Raw genomic sequence first — 18,104 nt, 5'->3', positions numbered from 1 at the left:
AATCTCCAGCCCTTATTGGATGCAGGGGGAGCATTAGTGACAAGGGATGAGGACAAGGCTGAGATCCTTAATTCCTTCTTTACCTCAATCTTTAATAGTAAAGATGGATATTCTCTGAGTACTCATCCTCTGGCTGACAGAGAGGGGAAGAATCACAAAGTTCCCATGATTCAGGTGCAAATGATTAGCAACCTACTTGGCCAGTTAGATACCCACAAGTCAATGGGGCCAGATGGGATTCACCCGAGGGTGCTGAGAGAGCTGGCAGATGTGCTTGCCAAACCCCTTTCCATCATCTACCAGCAATCCTGGCAGACTGGGGAAGTCCCACTCGACTGGGGGCTGGCAGATGTGACACCCATGTATAAGAAGGGCCAGAAGGAGGATCCGGGGAACTGCAGGCCTGTCAGTCTGACCTCAGTCCCGGGGAAGATCATGGAGAGGGTCATCTTGGGAGCTGTCATGCAGCACATGCGTGATGGCCAGGGGATCAGGCCCAGTCAACATGGGTTCACAAAAGGTAGATCCTGTCAAACTAACCTGATCACCTTCTGTGACAAGGTGACCTGCTTAATGGACAAGGGGAATGCTGTGGATGTGTCTGCCTGGACTTCAGTAAAGCCTTTGACACAGTTTCTCACAGCATTCTGACTGAGAAACTGGCTGCTACTGGCCTGGACAGGTGGATCCTCAGCTGGGTTAAAAACTGGCTGGATGGCCGGGCCCAAAGGGTGGTGGTGAATGGAACCAAATCCAGCTGGAGGCCGGTCACGAGTGGCATCCCCCAGGGCTCAGTCCTGGGTCCAGTCTTGTTCAACATCTTTATCAATGGCCTCGATGAAGGGATTGAATGCTCCCTCAGTAATTTTGCAGATGACACTAAGCTGGGAGGAAGTGTTGATCTGCCTGAGGGTAGGGAGGCTCTTCAGAGGGATCTGAACAGACTGGACTGATGGGCTGAGACCAATGGGCTGAAGTTTAACAGTTCCAAGTGTAGAGCACTGCACCTGGGACATAACACCACTATGCAGCACTCCAGGCTTGGGGGACACAGGCTGGAGAGCTGTAAGGCAGAGAAGGGCCTGGGGGTGTTGGTTGACTGCAGGCTGAATATGAGCCAGCAGTGTGCCCAGGTGGCCAGGAAAGCCCATGTCATCCTGTCTTGTATCAAAAATAGTGTGGCCAGTAGGTCTAGGGGAGTGATTGTGCCCCTGTACTCGGCATTGGTGAGGCCACACCTTGAGTACTGTGTGCAGTTCTGGGCTCCTCAACATAAGAGTTGAGCAAGTGCAGAGAAGGGCAATCACGTTGGTGAAGGGGCTGGAGGGCAAATCCTATGAGGAACAGCTGAGGGAGCTGGGGATGTTTAGCTTGGAGAAGAGGAGGCTGAGGGGAGACCTTATCACCGCCTAAAGCAACCTGAAAGGAGGTTGTAGAGAGGTGGGCGATGGTCTCTTCAGCCAGGTGACAGGAGATGGGACAAGGGGAAATGGCATGAAGCTGTGCTAGGGCAGGTTTGGATTGGATATTAGAAAAAAATTTTTCACTGAATTAGTTGTCAGGGCCTGGAACAGGCTGCCCAGCGAGGGGTTTGAGTCACCATCCCTGCATGTGTTTAAAAAAAGGGTAGATGAGGTACTTAGGGATATGGTTTAGCACAGGACGGGAACAGTTGGACTTGATGATCTTAAAGGTCCTTCCAACCTTGTGATTCTGTCATTCTGATTCTGTGATGGCGAAGTGTATGGCAGATAGCATAAAATGCAGAAGTGTCAAGACGTGTAGGACACTGAATTCTATTTTTCAGTGGAGTCTTCTGCCACCAAGTCAATTGGCAGCAATGCCAGAATCATCAGTACAAAATTGGCAGCATGCATCACTGAGCATAAGCAGAAATTAATTTTGTTATTTTTCCAATGATGGGTAAAGTCATAAATGAGTTGATAGAAAAACCGTAGTGGTTAAAGGTATGTGAATAGTGTGAATAACAGAAAGTGTCTTTTGTGGCCTAGTCCTCTGTTACATTTAGATAATAAAACTTTATTTGGGGATTTGCTGTTTTCAAGCCTAAAAGATTAAAGAAGGAGTAGTAGTCTGTTTCTGAAAGCGTGTCCAAAATTCAGAATTTCTTTGCTGGGGCAAGCAGCTGTTCTAAAATGTAATCTGCCATTCAGATAAATTCCCTCTAGAGGAGGTAAAAAACTTCCTTCTTATATAGTTAGTGCTCACAGACACTAGTATAATACAGTTTAAAATGTATAGGCAACTGTCTGAACACCTTGAGAGAGCATTATGTTGAATGTAAAAATAGAACTATAAAAAAAAATCCATTCATCTGAATACAGAAAACACACAGACAAAAGAGCAAGCCTGATAGAAGGAAGCACTGTTGTCATATGGCTATATTTTAATTTATTCCTTTTCTGATGTCTTCTCTCTGAATTATTTTTTATAAAATTTTGTATTCAGGGAGCTGAGATGATGCAGAGCAAAATGTGCTCTTTCATCCTCCATAGTTATGGGACTTAGGGAAGTGAATATATGAGAGCAAAATTGTGCCAGGTAGGAAATGCTTTTTGTTACAGTCCTCTTTTATCCTCCATTTTCTCTGTTTTCCTATCTCTGATTTCCTTTGTCAAAATTTCCGATTTTCATGAATGAGAGAGATTAAATACCAAATTTTGCCATAGAATCTAAGTAAATGGATGATGCCCAGTTTAATTCTTCAAGGGAAAGAGGTATGGTGATGAATCGAGGGTGCAGGTGGCAAATCAGAACCCGAGGCAACAAAGGCCAGCTAACAATGGTTGCAGTGGGAAAAACTGTAGCAATGTAGGTCTCAGAAAGAGGTATTCATTCAACCATTCATCCTCATGTTAATGGAAGAAAAATATGTTTTCACTGACTTAGTCTATAGATTTTTTTTGTCTGTATGTGTTTGACAGTAGCAATTTTACTAATAATTATAGGAGACCCTAGTTACCTATAGGCTGTCCTAGTTGCTGCAAGCTTTGGTAGTAAATTTTTGATTCCAACTTGAATTTTAAATGGAGTGAATATCGATGTAACAAGAAAACATGTTTTCATTAAGTAGCTCATATTTTCTGCTGCATTATGACTTGGAAGGTAAGGATAATTGTTAAAAAGTGTTATATATTCTCAAATGTTTGATGTGTTCAGGTTTTAGCTGCTGTCTCATTACAACTGGAACACTCAAGGAAGTATTTTGGACCCTGAAGAACAAAGTAGTTTATGTTAGAACTGGCAGAAACTGCTGTTTGAGAAGACAGGGTGAGAGAGCTGGGAATTACCTTGGATCAAGATGCCGTGCATAGTTGAGATATGACACTAAGCCATCAACAGGAGTCTGTCCTTGTGACATTTAGGTTAATTTGAATGACATTGTTCCACTTTGACATTATTCTAGTGATAAGTATATATTTATTACCTCTCAGTACCATGACATTTTCTTTGTGACTGAAAGGTCACAGGTAATTTGCCATATGTCAGAAGTGTAAGCTATTTTCACTCTTGGGCAGAAATTTTGCTTTTAATTTATTTCTTTGCCATTTCTTTTGTAATTATTGTTAAATTCTTTGCTGAATATCTGAATACTCTTCTGCTAGAACAATCCAGGAGCAATTGCAGGTTTTGTAGCATTGTGCCCATGCTGAAGTTCTAGTAGGAAATCTTTGTAGAAAGGAAACTAGAAATATTTTTCATTTTGATTAAGCTTGCTTTATAATAACTAGATTAAAGGATTTTCCTTCTTGTAGTTTTTCTTTACATGTTCTCTCCTGCCTTTGCCAAAATTCTTCTTGGGAGCTTCTTCCACTGCCTTTTTCAAGGAAGTATGTACTACTATTCATATGAGAAAAAATGAACCAGAGAAAGCAAAAGTAATGAGTAGATTTCAAAGAGCAATGTCGTTGCATTGATGCTACTTTTTGACACTGAGGTATTTAATTTTCCTTTTCAATTTTCTGATATTTGCAGGTAATTAAAGTTAAATGGCTGTGACAATACATGTAATTAAATTTTCTTCCTTCATTTCATGACCCCGTTCTCTAGATCTGTTCTCTGCTCACTGACTGCATTTACTTGCAGCACTTTCCTATGGTATTAATTATTAAAAGAATAGTGCTGCATAAAATATTGATCTGTTGCCTGACATTCATTTTTGAAATGTAAGTAGAGCAAGAGAGATATTACCAGAAATAATTTCTGTATCTCTCATTACCTAAATCCAAAAAATTACAATGCATGGAAATTAACTAAAAATGTACAGCCATTTTATGAAGTGCCAGGCATGCCCTGTGTGACTTACACTTAAATATAATTATTTTCACGTAACATAATGGCAGTATTAGTTAGAGGTAAAAACCTGCAGTATCAGAATCAAAGACCCTAACCAGATGTTATTTCAATTATTTGTCCTAAATATATAGTCCAGATATTATTAGCACAGTCTTATCTTCTGTTTTGCCTTAGCTGTTAGGAATTTTCTTTCCTTATAATTTCACTGTTAGTTCTTAATTTTATGTAAGCCATTGGGTGAGACTCAGATTGCTGTGTTCTACAGGAATTTGAACTTTTAGATTAAACCTACAGCTTAACTGCACATGGACTTTATTTCTCCTATCTATTTTAAATGCAGCTGCACTATTTTACTTTCTTTAGGATAGTAGGGCCTTCTGTTTGGTGTGGGGTTTTTGTCAGAGGTTTTTTGTTGTTATTTGGTTGGGATGTTCTGAATATGAGTGCTTTTTTTCATGTAAATATTCATACAGGAAGCATAGGATAAATAGTGAAGGCAACCTGGGTTTTCTTTTATCCTTATACATAAGGACGGTTGGCCTAATTCCTCTTTGCGTTTTTCCTCCTTGCCATCCCCACAGACTTTTTAGGAGTAGATCACACTAAAATATCAGAATGAAGACGATCTTCCTATCTCCAGTAGCAGCACACTATTTCTGATAGGTCTCCTGCTTCTCATTCATGGGTTCCCTCAGCCTTCAAAGTGCTTTACAGCATTGGGTAAATATCATTTCACGGGTAGAATCTTTGAAACTCAGAGAAGTAAGGTGGTTTGCCTAAAGTTGCACTGTGATTTAGTGAGCTCAGATTATTTCATGACATCAAGTTCAGTGTCTTTTCTTTCAGGGAACAGGATGCATATGCACAAACTTTCTTCAGTCTCTTTCCAGCACTGGGGGCTGATATTTATCTGTCACTGTCAGCAGCCTGATCTGGGCACTTAAAGTGCTGTTTTAGATAACTTCTACTGATGATAGTTTTCATCAATGGAGAAATGCATGTTACTTACCTAGTAAGTTAGATACTTTCTGCAGACCATCAATACTGAAGAGTTCATTTCCCTTTTTATACATACTTACTGTTTAAATTTTATTTACTGAATTTAGATCTGAATATCTACATTCAGTAGATATCTTCTTTGAAAAAAAAGAGGTTGTCAGGTTGACATAGATTAATTTTCCAAACTTCTTTTAGGGTGGACACTTACTTCGTACTACGTGTTTTCCATGGATGGTGTAAGTGATGGCAAATATCATGAGCAATTGCTGGAAACATTGTGATCCCATAATTTTACCCCTTTAATGTTGTATGCAACATTAAAGATTCAAAATACACAGGTGGGCATAAGCATCCACTTCCAAAATATTGTTTACTTCTGAAGTTTGCAGGAGTTCATAATACCTTAGTTGAAAACACAAAGTGGCAACAATTTTATTTGCAAGAAGTGACAAGTACTAAACTGTTGAATTCTCTTAGAATCTTTGAGAAGATGCTAAAAATTTGAGTTCCGACAAAAAATGTAATGACATTCCTGGTAAAAACACTTCAGAAATGATTGTGTAGGCAGAAGAAGGACCTGTTGTAAATAGTTGTATAAAACAAGTGTAGTGTTAAGGAGACCACTGCAAACTGTTCAGTATTTTTGTCTATGTCTTTGACTTCATAATGCATTAGCCTAAGGAATTAGGTTGCTGCTGGACTTTCTCAAAGCAGTGGGAGTACTTGATAATAAATATTTTCAATTTCCGGGTTCTTCTGCAAAGAATTGTGCTTTGGAACCTGATTTTTATCTTCACTTCATACAGTATCATGTGCAAAGATGATCAACATAGACATATGGATTAGATTACAGATGTATTTAGAAAAGGTTTTTTAAACTTCATTAAGTATTTAGTTTGCAATTCTTTCAAGTATTTAATAAATGGAACTTTCATGTTTATGAGTCAAAGTCTTCAGTCTTTACATAAGCTAAATTATAAAGTGTGAATCTTGCTATATGAGAAACTTTTCCATGTAGAAATTTTACTATCAGTAATGGGTTTTGTTAAAAGTGTTTTTTACAATGATTTCTTACATGTGGAAAATGTAATTTTGTGTTGTGTGATCATAAGAGCTTTGCATTTATTGTGATTTACTTTTTAAAAGGCAGCATTTTCATTTTTATGTTTATTGCTTCTGTGCCCAGATCTACTGAACAAATTTGGCTGAATCTCCTTAGGAGCACTCTAAAAACTTAAAATTTGGCTGAGGCGGGGTGGAGAATATACCTGTGAGACTTTTTTGCCACATTCCCTTCCTTTGCTTTCCCTTTCCTTGCTTTCTCTTTTTTTTACTTAAAAAATTTCTTGTAGGATTCTGATGTAAGAATCTCTGTCTCAGAAGGACACATTGCTTTTGCAATTTAAAATCTCTTCCTGTCAATCAACTATGTCTAAAATGAAAGCAAGGAACAAATGAAAGCTTTGTACAGTCTGAGTTATCCTTATTAAGAAGATATTTTTTAAAAAAGATCAGAATATCAGTAAAAAAAAAAAAAAGAAGTTCCCAGAAGGCACTTGTGTCAAATATTTTTATATCCATCAAATTACAGGATATTTATTTTCTTTCAAACTTTTTAATACAGTAACAGGAAAGAGACACAATGAAATGCAGGCGTGATGTGTTTAAAAAATATGTAATTTGACATAGTCATGTAACTAAGAGACGTCATGTTGGATTATATTCAGAAGATGAACATTAAGTCACTCAGTGAGTAGCTTACTGATTTCTGCTGGATCATTTATCTTTAGCATGTGAATACCCCACAGCAATAAAATCAGGCTTTTAAATTGTTTCAGTTTCAGAAGGTCAAAAAGGACATTCTTGAAAGTTCATGGAAGTTTAATACATTTTCAGACAACAGCAACATACTTGGAAGAAATTCTGGGCATTATTTTTACACAGGTGCATTTTAAAAGAGCGTAAGAAGAGTTCTGGTTTTCACCTGTGAAAGTGATAATCTGAATCACAATCCTGAATTCAGGTTCTTCTGCTCAGGCTGAAAGCAGTGTAAGTAGATAGAACCTGCACAAAGCCACGGTTCAGCAGAAGCAATTATAGTTCTCTTGCAAAGACAGAATATATATATTACATATATACCACAGTAACTACCACAGCAGCAGTAAGATATCTGGAGGCTTGTTATAGTGGTAAGATTCTAGAGTCTAACCTGATGCTATAAAATGCTCTAGAGGGATATGCAAAGAGAAGGGTTTTGAGGTTCATTGGAAATTGTCTGAGACAATTTCATTTTGTAGAAATTAAACAAATTTCAAGTTTACCTGAAAGACACAATATAATCTATGACTTGTTCCAGCATTTTATGTGGAACATACATAATAATGTCATGGATATGCCTAAAAATTCACAATCAGAAGGCGTGCAAAGTGGACAGAGGTTTTTGTGATATCTATCTACTCTTCCAGGCTATCCATTTGTGACGGTTGCATGGCAGTTACTCCCTCCAGTATTTAGAAACAGAGTGCTCTTAAGATGTCACTTTGAATTAAAGCCGAGATTTTGAACAAAATAACTTATTTATATTCCTGATTTAAATTTCAGTAGCATGCTGAGACTAAATTTACTCAGGCTATCTTCTCTGTCACAAAGGTAATTTTATTTAACTGCATGAAATTTCTATAACGTACGTGAAATAGTTTGTTTTGGCTTGCAGGTAGAAGGTGTTTGTGCCAACTGGGTACTGAGTGAAAGATCTTTCCATGCCTGACTCCCTTTTCCGTCTGAGGTTTGTTGCGCAGTAGCACAGAGAGAATGCTCTTCCTCAGCACATTAAAAGCAGTATTTTCTTAGTTTCTATAATGATGAGCAAGATGGCAGAGTGTGATTGTACTCTTTCAGGTGTTTTTTGTGCCTTTTGAGTTCCTTTTAAAAAAATGGTGTATAGAGTTTTTGGGGAAGAGACTTTTTAAGGTAGTATGAACAAGAACTCTATTGCCTGTGTTGTGTAGGATGATGGCTGGATGATGGCTGGTACTTGCTTATTTCATACTTAGAGAGTTGAGCAAGTTAATTCTCAAACAGAAATTCAGATTTTAAAAGGATACTATCAACATAAATAAAAGTGGAGGAGATCTTAAATAATAGTAGGTTTTTCACAGACGACAGAGGAGGGTAGGTTTTGATGTTTTTATAGCTTTGAGGTGCAGTCTAACTGCAGATAGCAGGGCTGTCAAAATGAAGAATTGTTGAGTGTACCTTGAGAGACAGATGTGCTAACATTATAGCCTGTGTTCTTGGGGATGCTCTATTTTGCAAATATAATTTTGCATGATACTGGATTCTGTTTGGAGAGTAAATTTAGTAAGGAAGAAGAAATTCACACAGAAAAGGTAAAAGACCAAGATATTGGTATTAAAGAGAGGACTGAGGATAGTGCTTGGAGCTTTATGCAAGACCTCTAGTCCTAATATTTAAAAGAAGGGCAGAAATCAGTTGCCTGTCTGTACTGACTTAAATTTTTAAAATTTCAAACAGCAGTTCTTTGACCCAATCAAGGCAACACTTTTGCTTTCATAAATTCTGAACAGCATCAGTGGGGTTATCAGATGCCTGAGGGACCTCCAAAGAGGGCTGTGGAGGAAGAACTCAACCCTCAGAAATACTGCAGGGTTACTATATTTAATGTGGTTCAAATCCACTGTAAATGCTTAAAGGCCATGGCGTTTTCTAAGAGGGTTGTGTGTTGGCAGAGAATGCCCTGTTTATTAAATTAGTGTAACAGTTTGTGAGAATTGCTGACATTCAGGCTTTTGGGAATTCTGGGTCATGAGTTGCACGTAGAAATGAAACTTGGTTGTATGTGTTGCTTTGTGCTTCTGATGGCTTGGAATGAAAGCCCCCACACTCCCTTGCATTTATAAAGAGAATAGATGCACTAATTTCAGTGTCTTGGCTAAATTTCAGTGAGTAATTTCATTCAGCTTATCTAAATTCCTCTCTCTACTCTGAATAGGTTGAGATAGTTTCCATTTTCTGTCTTCTTCTACTGTTTATTTTGATGAGTGGTGTTAAATAGGCTGCTGTTTTTTCAACTTGACATAGCTGCATTTTGTAAGTAACTGAAATTACTCCAAAATGTGCATATGATTTGCAAATTACCTCGACAACTAAAAAATAAAAGTAAATTGTTGTATCATGACATCTTCATCATTTTCTAGAGAATTGGTTATAAAAGATCATGATTGTTGTTTTGAAATATCCTTAAATAGGGTATTTATGTATACTTAATCTCAGTGTTTGAAATGTCATTTAAGGGGTAGAGAATCACTTTTTTTTTTTTTTTTTTTGCATTAACCGTGGAGAAACATCATTTCTATAACTTTGAATTAAGCTTGTTCAGCTTTCAAAGAATTGATCCAGCTAGGGAGTTCTGAAGCTTTGATGAGACTGTTTTAATACCCTACCTGAAACTATTAACTCCATAAAAACAAGGCAAGTTTTAGACCTGTTGGCTAAGAATGAGTAAAGTTGTTCTCCTACCCAGTCATGCTTGATAACACTAAATATTCTGTGTGTATAGCCTTTTCTTTCAAGAAAATATTATTCCCATGTCTGAAATATGTATTAACTATATTCATATGTTTTGGTTTCTATATTGTTTTCCATAGTTTCTATATTGTCTTTGTCTCACCATTCAACCTGTGTTCTAAGTTGATAGAGCTTCTCATTTTGTGTTTTATTCACTCAGCAAGTGTGCTTAGTTTTTGAGAGTCATTTGGAGAGTCTATCCAAATTCAAGTAGAAAAAGGCTATGCCTACTGTATTTGAGTTGACTAAGAATGTCTTGTTTGCATACTGTGTCTCTGTGGAGACAAGATTGTTGAAAGAAACCTAAGAGACAAACTAGCAGGGAGTTGTCCTGGTCAGGTATTCTTCCTCTGATGTCCACTACTGTGCTGTTTGTGGTATTTTCATCTCATTTCAGTGACTATGTAATTTTTCAGGAAAATGTGTAAGGACCACTTTTTCCTATCTTCTCTCATTTTTTCCAGGAAAGAAGAAATTTGTTTGCTACTGGTATTGATGTTAGAAAGATTCCCTTTCATACAATGTCAGCTGTGTGAGAACTGTACTTAAAGACATTTTGGTTCCACAGTGTAAAGCTGAGTGCAGGCAGCTTGCTTTCTACAGAAGTTGTCCTGCAGTCAGAAATAATTTTCCTTTCTCCAGAATGCTGATGATCTTAAAAGTTTTTAGGCATGAGCTCCAAGAAATGAAGTAGACAGAAATAAACCCAGCTCCTACAAAAAAAGCCTTAAGGCACTCGTGTCTATGCCTGGAGGAGGAGGAAGCCAGTGTGTCTGCAGGTGGTCAGTGACGTGGCTTCTCTCAGTCTCTGTAGAGAGACTCTATGAAGAATGTGGCTGTCAGCTGTGAGTGGATATGTTTCTGCTACTCAGGATGTATTTCATTCTATACACTGATGTTCAAATTTTATATTTTCTCTCTTAAATCAATGTATTCTCTTTTTTATTTTGCAATACCAAATCGAAGAAGGTAATTGATAAAGGCTTGTGTGTATCCCTTATCTTCACTCTTGAATCTGCCCTGGGTATGTTCCCCAGCATGTGGACCAAATTTGCTGTTGTATACCTGAATGAGTGTTAACATCTTTCATACAGTAGCTAAAAATTCTACAATATAACTATAAACTAATGGATGTATGATAAGCTTCCAGTACAGTGCAATAGCAAACATAATCTGCTAGTGAGGTGCTAGGTAAAAGTTCTTTTATTTCAACAGTCAGAGCACAGAGCTACAGACTGAAGACCGTGAGTCTACAGTTGTGGAATAATCAACTACTTCAACTATCTTAACTTTAAATTTAAAATACCAGGATTGGCTTTATAGTGTAATAGGCATTCATGGAGTAATTTGTCATACAGTATGTCAGTTAGTTTGCAAAAATATGCTGAATTTGCAGGAAATAACGCTGTATAACATCACCTGTAACCATTGATTTCAAACAGCTAAGAATAGTAAATATATTCAAGAAAGATATATTGTGTCTGCTTTGAGAACAATGGTGCATTTTCAGGTCAGTTAACAACGGATAATTGCATAACCTGACTAAAACTAGAATGCATTCCAGGTAATTATTATGGTAGCCTTAAAAAGAGCAAAAACATTGATCTTCACTCCGGGGGGATGCAAATGGAGTTTGAAAGCTGTCATTTTAAAATTATATAATTAAAGCAACACCTCCGGTAGTGCAGTTGTGAAAAGAATATGAATGTACTTTTACATAATGCAAAAATCATTACAGCAATTGTGTTGTATTCTTTACATAACTAACATTCATATATCTCACTTTATCAGTCTTGCGACCTTTTTTTATTTGTTTATTTTTAATTCCCATTGCACTGGGATTAAAGCTATTTGATCTTATTCATTCATGCATCTTCTGCAGCTTGGACTTTCCCTTTTCTAAATGATATATCTTGGACTTTAAGAATGGGTGATTGCATGTAAAAGAGGTGAAGGAAAAGGAAATATTACAAACGAAAGCAAAAATGTGAAAAATTAAGAGGGACAATACTGAGTGAAGTAAGGAATGCTGAAAAACCTCTGTCAAGCAGAAGGGGAGCAATATTATGATGGCTGAGGGAGAAGACACTCAGGCTTTTTGAGAAGAAAGAAAAATAAAATGCTGTGATACAATTTAGAAAAAAAAAAAGAAAAGTGACTTGCCTTTTTATAATCATTCCTTAGGGTTTCTTGTACTGTACTCAAATTTTTTTTTGAAAGGAACTGATAATTTTTGATTAAGAATAATGACAATGTCGCTAGGATATTGTTTGGCAAATTGTGCTTAAACATATATGGAAATTTTAGGAATAAAGGAACAGTACTGGAATTTTTCACACAAAGTCTAGTAATGTAAATTCTGTGATGTTTCAACTGCTCGTTACAAACTCAGTAGAAGCTTTTGGAGCTGATAAGCAGTGTAGTGGTTGAATTAGATTTCTTTTTCTTAAAACCTTTAACTTATGAGATAGTATAGAGTGGTTATCACTAGAGGGAGAGCCTATAAATCATTTTCAAACATGAGTTATGTAAGCAAACAGTTCTAATCAGTGACCTCATAAATTATATGAAAAAATAGTTTCTAAAAGTCTTCCATTCAGAAGTTGACATATAATATTTAACCAAGGTAAATATTGTCAGTGACTACTCAGTCATACTTTGTATGGGATTGTGTGTGTGTTTAGAGTGTTGCAGTAAAGCAAGAATACATGAATAATTTTATTTTTTATAGGATATCTATGGAAATTGATTGCTAAAATTTCAGTCTTCCTCTAATAATTGCCTTCTACAGTAAGAAACAGGCAGTTCTTGTCTCTTATGGCAACTCACAGGTATTATAGTATTACACTTATAACAGTAGCATCATGTTATTGGCTAATGGGAGACAAAACAGCAAAAACAAAAGAAGACAACTGATCACAGAGGAGAAAGGGCTGCGTTTTGCCTAGTGTGGGGAAGAAGCGTCTTGTTTGCTTTACTGACCTGTTTATTTTAATAGAGTTTGCTATTTTTCAGGTGCAGTTAAAAACCAACATTTCAAGTCAATATGTAATCCGTACACAGCCAACAAACACCTGTCTGTCTACACTTGAATGTGCTGCTGTTGCTCTTACTATCATGGAAAACAATAAGTGTATACAAGAGGTATGTAATTTTAAACATCTGAGTTTTTCTTTTGTGAATAATAGAGGGACAGCAAAAGTACTTAGCTATTAATGCTGCATTTAACAGAATCCTAACAACTTTGTAAAAGTTTTGCTGCACGGCAAACTAAAACAAGAATATAGCAATAGAAACTATTTATCATTCTAGTAGATTAAGATTACTGTGACTCTTTCTTCTTGTGTTCCAAAAGTCTCTGTAGTTCTCCTTTTCTTTATTCCACAGTGCTGTCAGAGTGCTGAGAGAACTTGTTAGATAAAAGGTCTTGAATGACTGTTTTCTGTTCCTCTTTTCAGTATGTTAAATTCTAGTATGGTATTTTTTGGTTCTATCCCATCATGGAATTAGACTGGCTCTTTTGCCACAAAGAGTTTTCTGAAGATAAACTTGGCAAAATTCAGGGCTAAAAATCTTGCTTTGGTGATGCTTAAAGTAACAGTTAAGGTCAGATCATGTCCTGTAACAGATTTTATTTGGTGCTCCAACTTATATCCAGGCTAAATTCAGACTAGTTATCTGACAGACAAGTTTTACTCTTGTACCCCGTTTTGTGCATGAAATACTATCTTGGTTATTGAAAAAAATGCTGCCTTGTCAACCCATCTCCTCAGTTCCTCTGTTTTTCCTTGTGGTTTGCTTTGAGTCTTTGGGTTTTCTTCTTTTCCCTTCCCTTTTCTTTAGTTGTCTTGTGCTTTCCCCAAACACTTCCACTTATACCCGTGTTCACTGTGAAGTCTTCAGGACATGGGGTCTCTTCTTCCTGTAGCTGTTATTCAATCTCCCTTTTATTTTTCCTTTTTTCCATATGTCTTTTCTGTTCAGTCTTGCTCTCGTGTACCTTTTATGCATTTTTGACTCAACAGTCTAGTTCATTCTTTCCTTCTACCTCATTCTCCTTTCCCATCACAATCTCTAGTCCTGTAGTACTTCCTTGCACACTTATTCCTGTAATTCTACTTATGATGAGAAGAGTGACTCAGACTCTCTGGACCTGCATGTTACTTTTCTAAAAAAATATGGTTTATGAGTCAACAAATACATGCTGTGCTTGCTGCAATACAGAATAAAAATCTGTAGATACGACAATAGGGAATTTAGCCCAAAACAAATAGAAATATTACTGTGTGTATTCCAGGGGAAATAGTGCAGAGATGCAGCATTGTGGTTATCTCTTCCTGTGATACTCACTTGACATTTCTTACAGCAAAATTTCAAAACATAGGTTGCATACCAAGCATGTGTAATATACTAAGTTGTACAAATGTAGCATGCAAGGTTGATTTTCTTTAAAAAAAATCATTTGGGATATTTCCTAACTGTAATATATATTGAAAACTATTCTGTTTTATGAAACTTGTTAATTAACTGCAATTATTAACTGTTTGGCTGCTGTAAGATATGGAATTTACATGTTACACCCTTACGTTAACAAAGTTATACTCAGTCTAAGCTATGATTAATATTATAGCAAAAGAAGACATTAGAAAACTTGCCAGAAATTATAGCCACCACTCCAATTTTTAGGAAGCCAGAAAAGCATGACGATTTTTATTTGAATAGTGATCCACTGGTAGTGAATAATATAGCAAGCAGTTCTGGGTCTCAAAAGCTTCATACCATTGACTTTCTTGGGCCTTTTCTAATGGCAGATGAAACCTGAATCCACTTAAATTCAGGAGGGGTTGTTAATTTAAAATCATAAATCCTATAATAGATGTATATATGCACACCTTAAAATGTTTATTTACTTCAGTTGGGAGCAAAATTGTAGAAACATTCAGGTGTTTTCACCAGTCTCTTCATATTCGGATAGAATGAAGAACACTATTATTTCAGGTACTATCAATTGAGGCTCTTGGGAATGTGTAAAATACCTTTGGATAGAACTTGTTAAAAAGGAAAAGTATTTCCAAAGGGTGAGAAGCTGAAGAAAATTTGGAGATTAGTATCAGTAAAATTTCTGCCTTATGTAGGATTTTAAAGTATTTAACTACCGTGAAATGGTTAACTGTTTTAGTTAAGATTTGGATTCAGAATTACTGGAAAGATAAATGTCATTGAGAATAACTGGTCCTAGACTCTAAAAAGTTTCGTTTAGTTGGGAGTCAGGATTAATTGCTGTTTTAGCATGTGTTGGTCTCTGAATATTTACTAGGGTCAAACAATCAGTATCTTTTTAGAAGATCTGTATTTTTAAATGATTCTCTGAAGTCAAAGCACAGCAAGGTGATCTTTGACTCAAAGCCACAAAAGCTGATCCAATTGGAGACACCCAGTTGAGTGTATTACTGCATGGAAAGTAGTAAGTTATTTTCTACAAAAACTGAAAGGCAGAGATGATCTGAATACCCCCTCACAGCTAGCTTGAAGATAAAATGCTTTTGTAGCCTGTCCCACTGACCTACTGACCTCCTGGCGCACATGTAGCCATGGAATTAAACCCATTAAGTTATGTCTTCCTACCAGCCAGCTCACAGCTCTTGTGTGCCATTGGAGAAATTTGGGACTTAGCAATTCTTGAGTTTAAGTTTATCCCAGGTCAAAGAATACTAATTGGACATTAGCCTCTTCCTTGCAAGTTGTGATGTCTGTGATGGAAGAGGTTATTAAGATAATGTCCTTCTTAATCTTTTGTTGCTGACATTAGTAATATCAATTTAATAAGCCTTTCAAAAAAGACCTATGAGTAGTTTTGCAACATAGACCCAGGTCTGCAATCTGATTGTGTGCTTGGATTGTAGTATAGAAGGGTCTGTGAAAGAGATTTAAGGCTTACCCATGTCTTCACTACTTTCTACTGTCCACCCAAGGATGCTCATATCCCTTCTCCATCATATAATGGATATTTTGGTACTTGACATCCGCCTACTAAAAAAAGGTTGCCAGATGAATGACTTCTGTAATTAGCATAGTGTTCAGTCTGCCACCCCCATGTCTGCCTCTGTGACACTAGAGACACCTCAATGTTACATCAATTGCATTTAGAACCAGACCGAGACAAAGTGTGTGGCCACAAGAAATATGGCTCAGAAATTGGACCTCTTTGTAAAGAAATTTTTTATAAAAGCATATGTATTTTTTATGACAGTGTAGCTATCATATGCTTTTATGGCATCTATTATTATATGTAGTAGAAGTTTAACCCATAACAAATAAGAAATACTGAAATGTAAGTGAGGGTTTAGTGTCCATATTTTCCCTTCATGAGGACTTCTGTCTTCTTCCAGTCCAGGGTGAATGTTTTATTGGTATCTACAATTCCCAGTCCTGTGTTCTGTTTTATCCCTTCCACTCAGAATTAGCCCAGCCTAGTTTTCAAAGACAAAATTATCATTTTCTCAAAGGTGTTTCTCTAAATGTTGCAGCATTCAAGAGCTTCATAAACATTCATGCACTTTTTTATACCCTCTCTGAAATGAGTGCTGTTCCCAGTATATAAGACTGTGAATTGAAGTTGAGAGCCATGAAAGTTAAAAACGGGCACTTAGTTTGATGCCAAATCTAAGTCCTGTATGCTCAGAGGAGTCACATTTTTCTTGGTAGAAACTCAGCTCCTGCTGGTTGCAGTTACATTTGTGATTGCTTTACACATCTGCACTTGAGGCCCCATGATAGTGAGTCAGGCAACCAGAAAATGAAGAACCTGCAATTAGGATCCACCTGAGATAAATTTGGTTTGTGTGGCTTCATTAGTCCTACATAATATCCATGGGCAGAAGCAGGGACACAGTCCAGTCTCCAGGCTAGCAGTCCAGCTGTCCTGATTGTGAGTTCTTCCTCTTTCTAAAACCCTGCCTCAAGGTGCTTTCATGCAAGTGCAAACAGCTTGGTTAGTGTTACTTATTTTATTACAGCTTGTTGGCTGAACCGTATTAATTGATTGTAGTCCATTGCTAAGGTCAAGTTAAAGCTGTAACTTACCGTAATGCAGCTGGGGCTGAAATCAGGCTTGAGCGGGAAGGAGTAAAGGCCAACAGCTGGTAGGTGGTTGTATGTTTGCTATATGGCTTCTTTTTAATACATCTCTTATTCAGCTGTGCCCTCTGTGTCTCCAAAGGTTATATTTTATCAACGTTTGTCATCTAAATTATATTTTATTAGCAATTTTAAGTAGTCCTTGAATGCAAAATCTGGAATAATTGGTCTAAAATAATTGGTCTCTAAAAGTTTGGGGTTTTTGTCTCCCCCATCCCCTTCATCTTTCTGCAGACTATACTCCGTCCACTTCAAGCTTTATGTTCTTTCCAGCTTCAGCATGGTGCCCAGATCCATCACAGCAAGGAGCATCTTCTCAAAAATGGCTTATATGACAAACCAATGCCAAAGAATAAGCGCAAACTCAGAAGAATGGAGCTTTTGGTGAATAATGTTAAAATTTAAGAAAACTGTACTGGCAATACAGTTGGATTTACCTGCAGCTAGCAAATAAATATGAATCTGGATTTGATCCAAATGTATGGTACTGTAATAAAACAAATTTTAGGCCCTTCGTAGGCAAAGGTTTATCTACCAATGTGACAAACAGTAATGGACAAGCTTTTTCCTTTTTTGCAGTAGGCCAGGTGCCTTTGTTCAGATGATAGAAGATCATTCTTATTTCCTTTAGAAAAGAAGAAAACTCAGAACGTAATTTAGAGTTATGTTATCTCTTGGGTGACAAGTATGTTCCTCAAAATGACTGGATAAATTTACTTTGGAGAAGCTTTTGTCAGTATGAAAAGACAAGGAATATGAATGTAATGGAAGGGCAAGGCTTCAGCATTTAGAAGTATATTGAATTTCTGCTGAGTATTTTAACTTCAGTATCTAATTACAGTAGGTTTTCAAACTGTAATTCCTTGTATTAGTTCAGATGAACATGAGGTATGCTATTTGTATAGTTCTTTTTGACTTTAAGATTTTTATCTCTTCCATTATTAGAATTCCTTTTCAGAAATTTATATGCATTCTACAATGCCGTTGGGTTTAGTTTCTCTCTCAGACTTAATTTTTAAATTAAGCCCACATATATTTCTACCGGAACCTGAATACTTCTGACT

At 36.8% G+C, this 18,104-nt stretch overlaps 1 protein-coding gene across 1 annotated transcript in view; it reads left to right on the top strand.

Moving 5' to 3' along the window:
• The window catches only part of DTWD2 (DTW domain containing 2), a gene marked incomplete at its 5' end in the record, with an annotated part of 93,592 nt that extends 76,110 nt beyond the window's left edge, over window positions 1-17,482 (top strand). The window contains 2 exons of the mRNA XM_084278210.1: window positions 12,919-13,047; window positions 17,275-17,482. Coding sequence (XP_084134336.1) covers window positions 12,919-13,047; window positions 17,275-17,445 — 300 coding nt within the window. The 3' untranslated portion in view covers window positions 17,446-17,482. The remainder of the gene's footprint in view (window positions 1-12,918; window positions 13,048-17,274) is intronic.
• Between the last annotated feature and the right edge of the window lie 622 nt (window positions 17,483-18,104).

The sequence above is a fragment of the Gallinula chloropus genome (assembly GCF_964237585.1).
Source record: "Gallinula chloropus genome assembly, chromosome: Z".
Classification (NCBI taxonomy): domain Eukaryota; kingdom Metazoa; phylum Chordata; class Aves; order Gruiformes; family Rallidae; genus Gallinula; species Gallinula chloropus.
The sequence above is the reverse complement of the archived record's forward strand: the minus strand, read 5'-3'. Positions and strand labels throughout refer to the sequence as shown.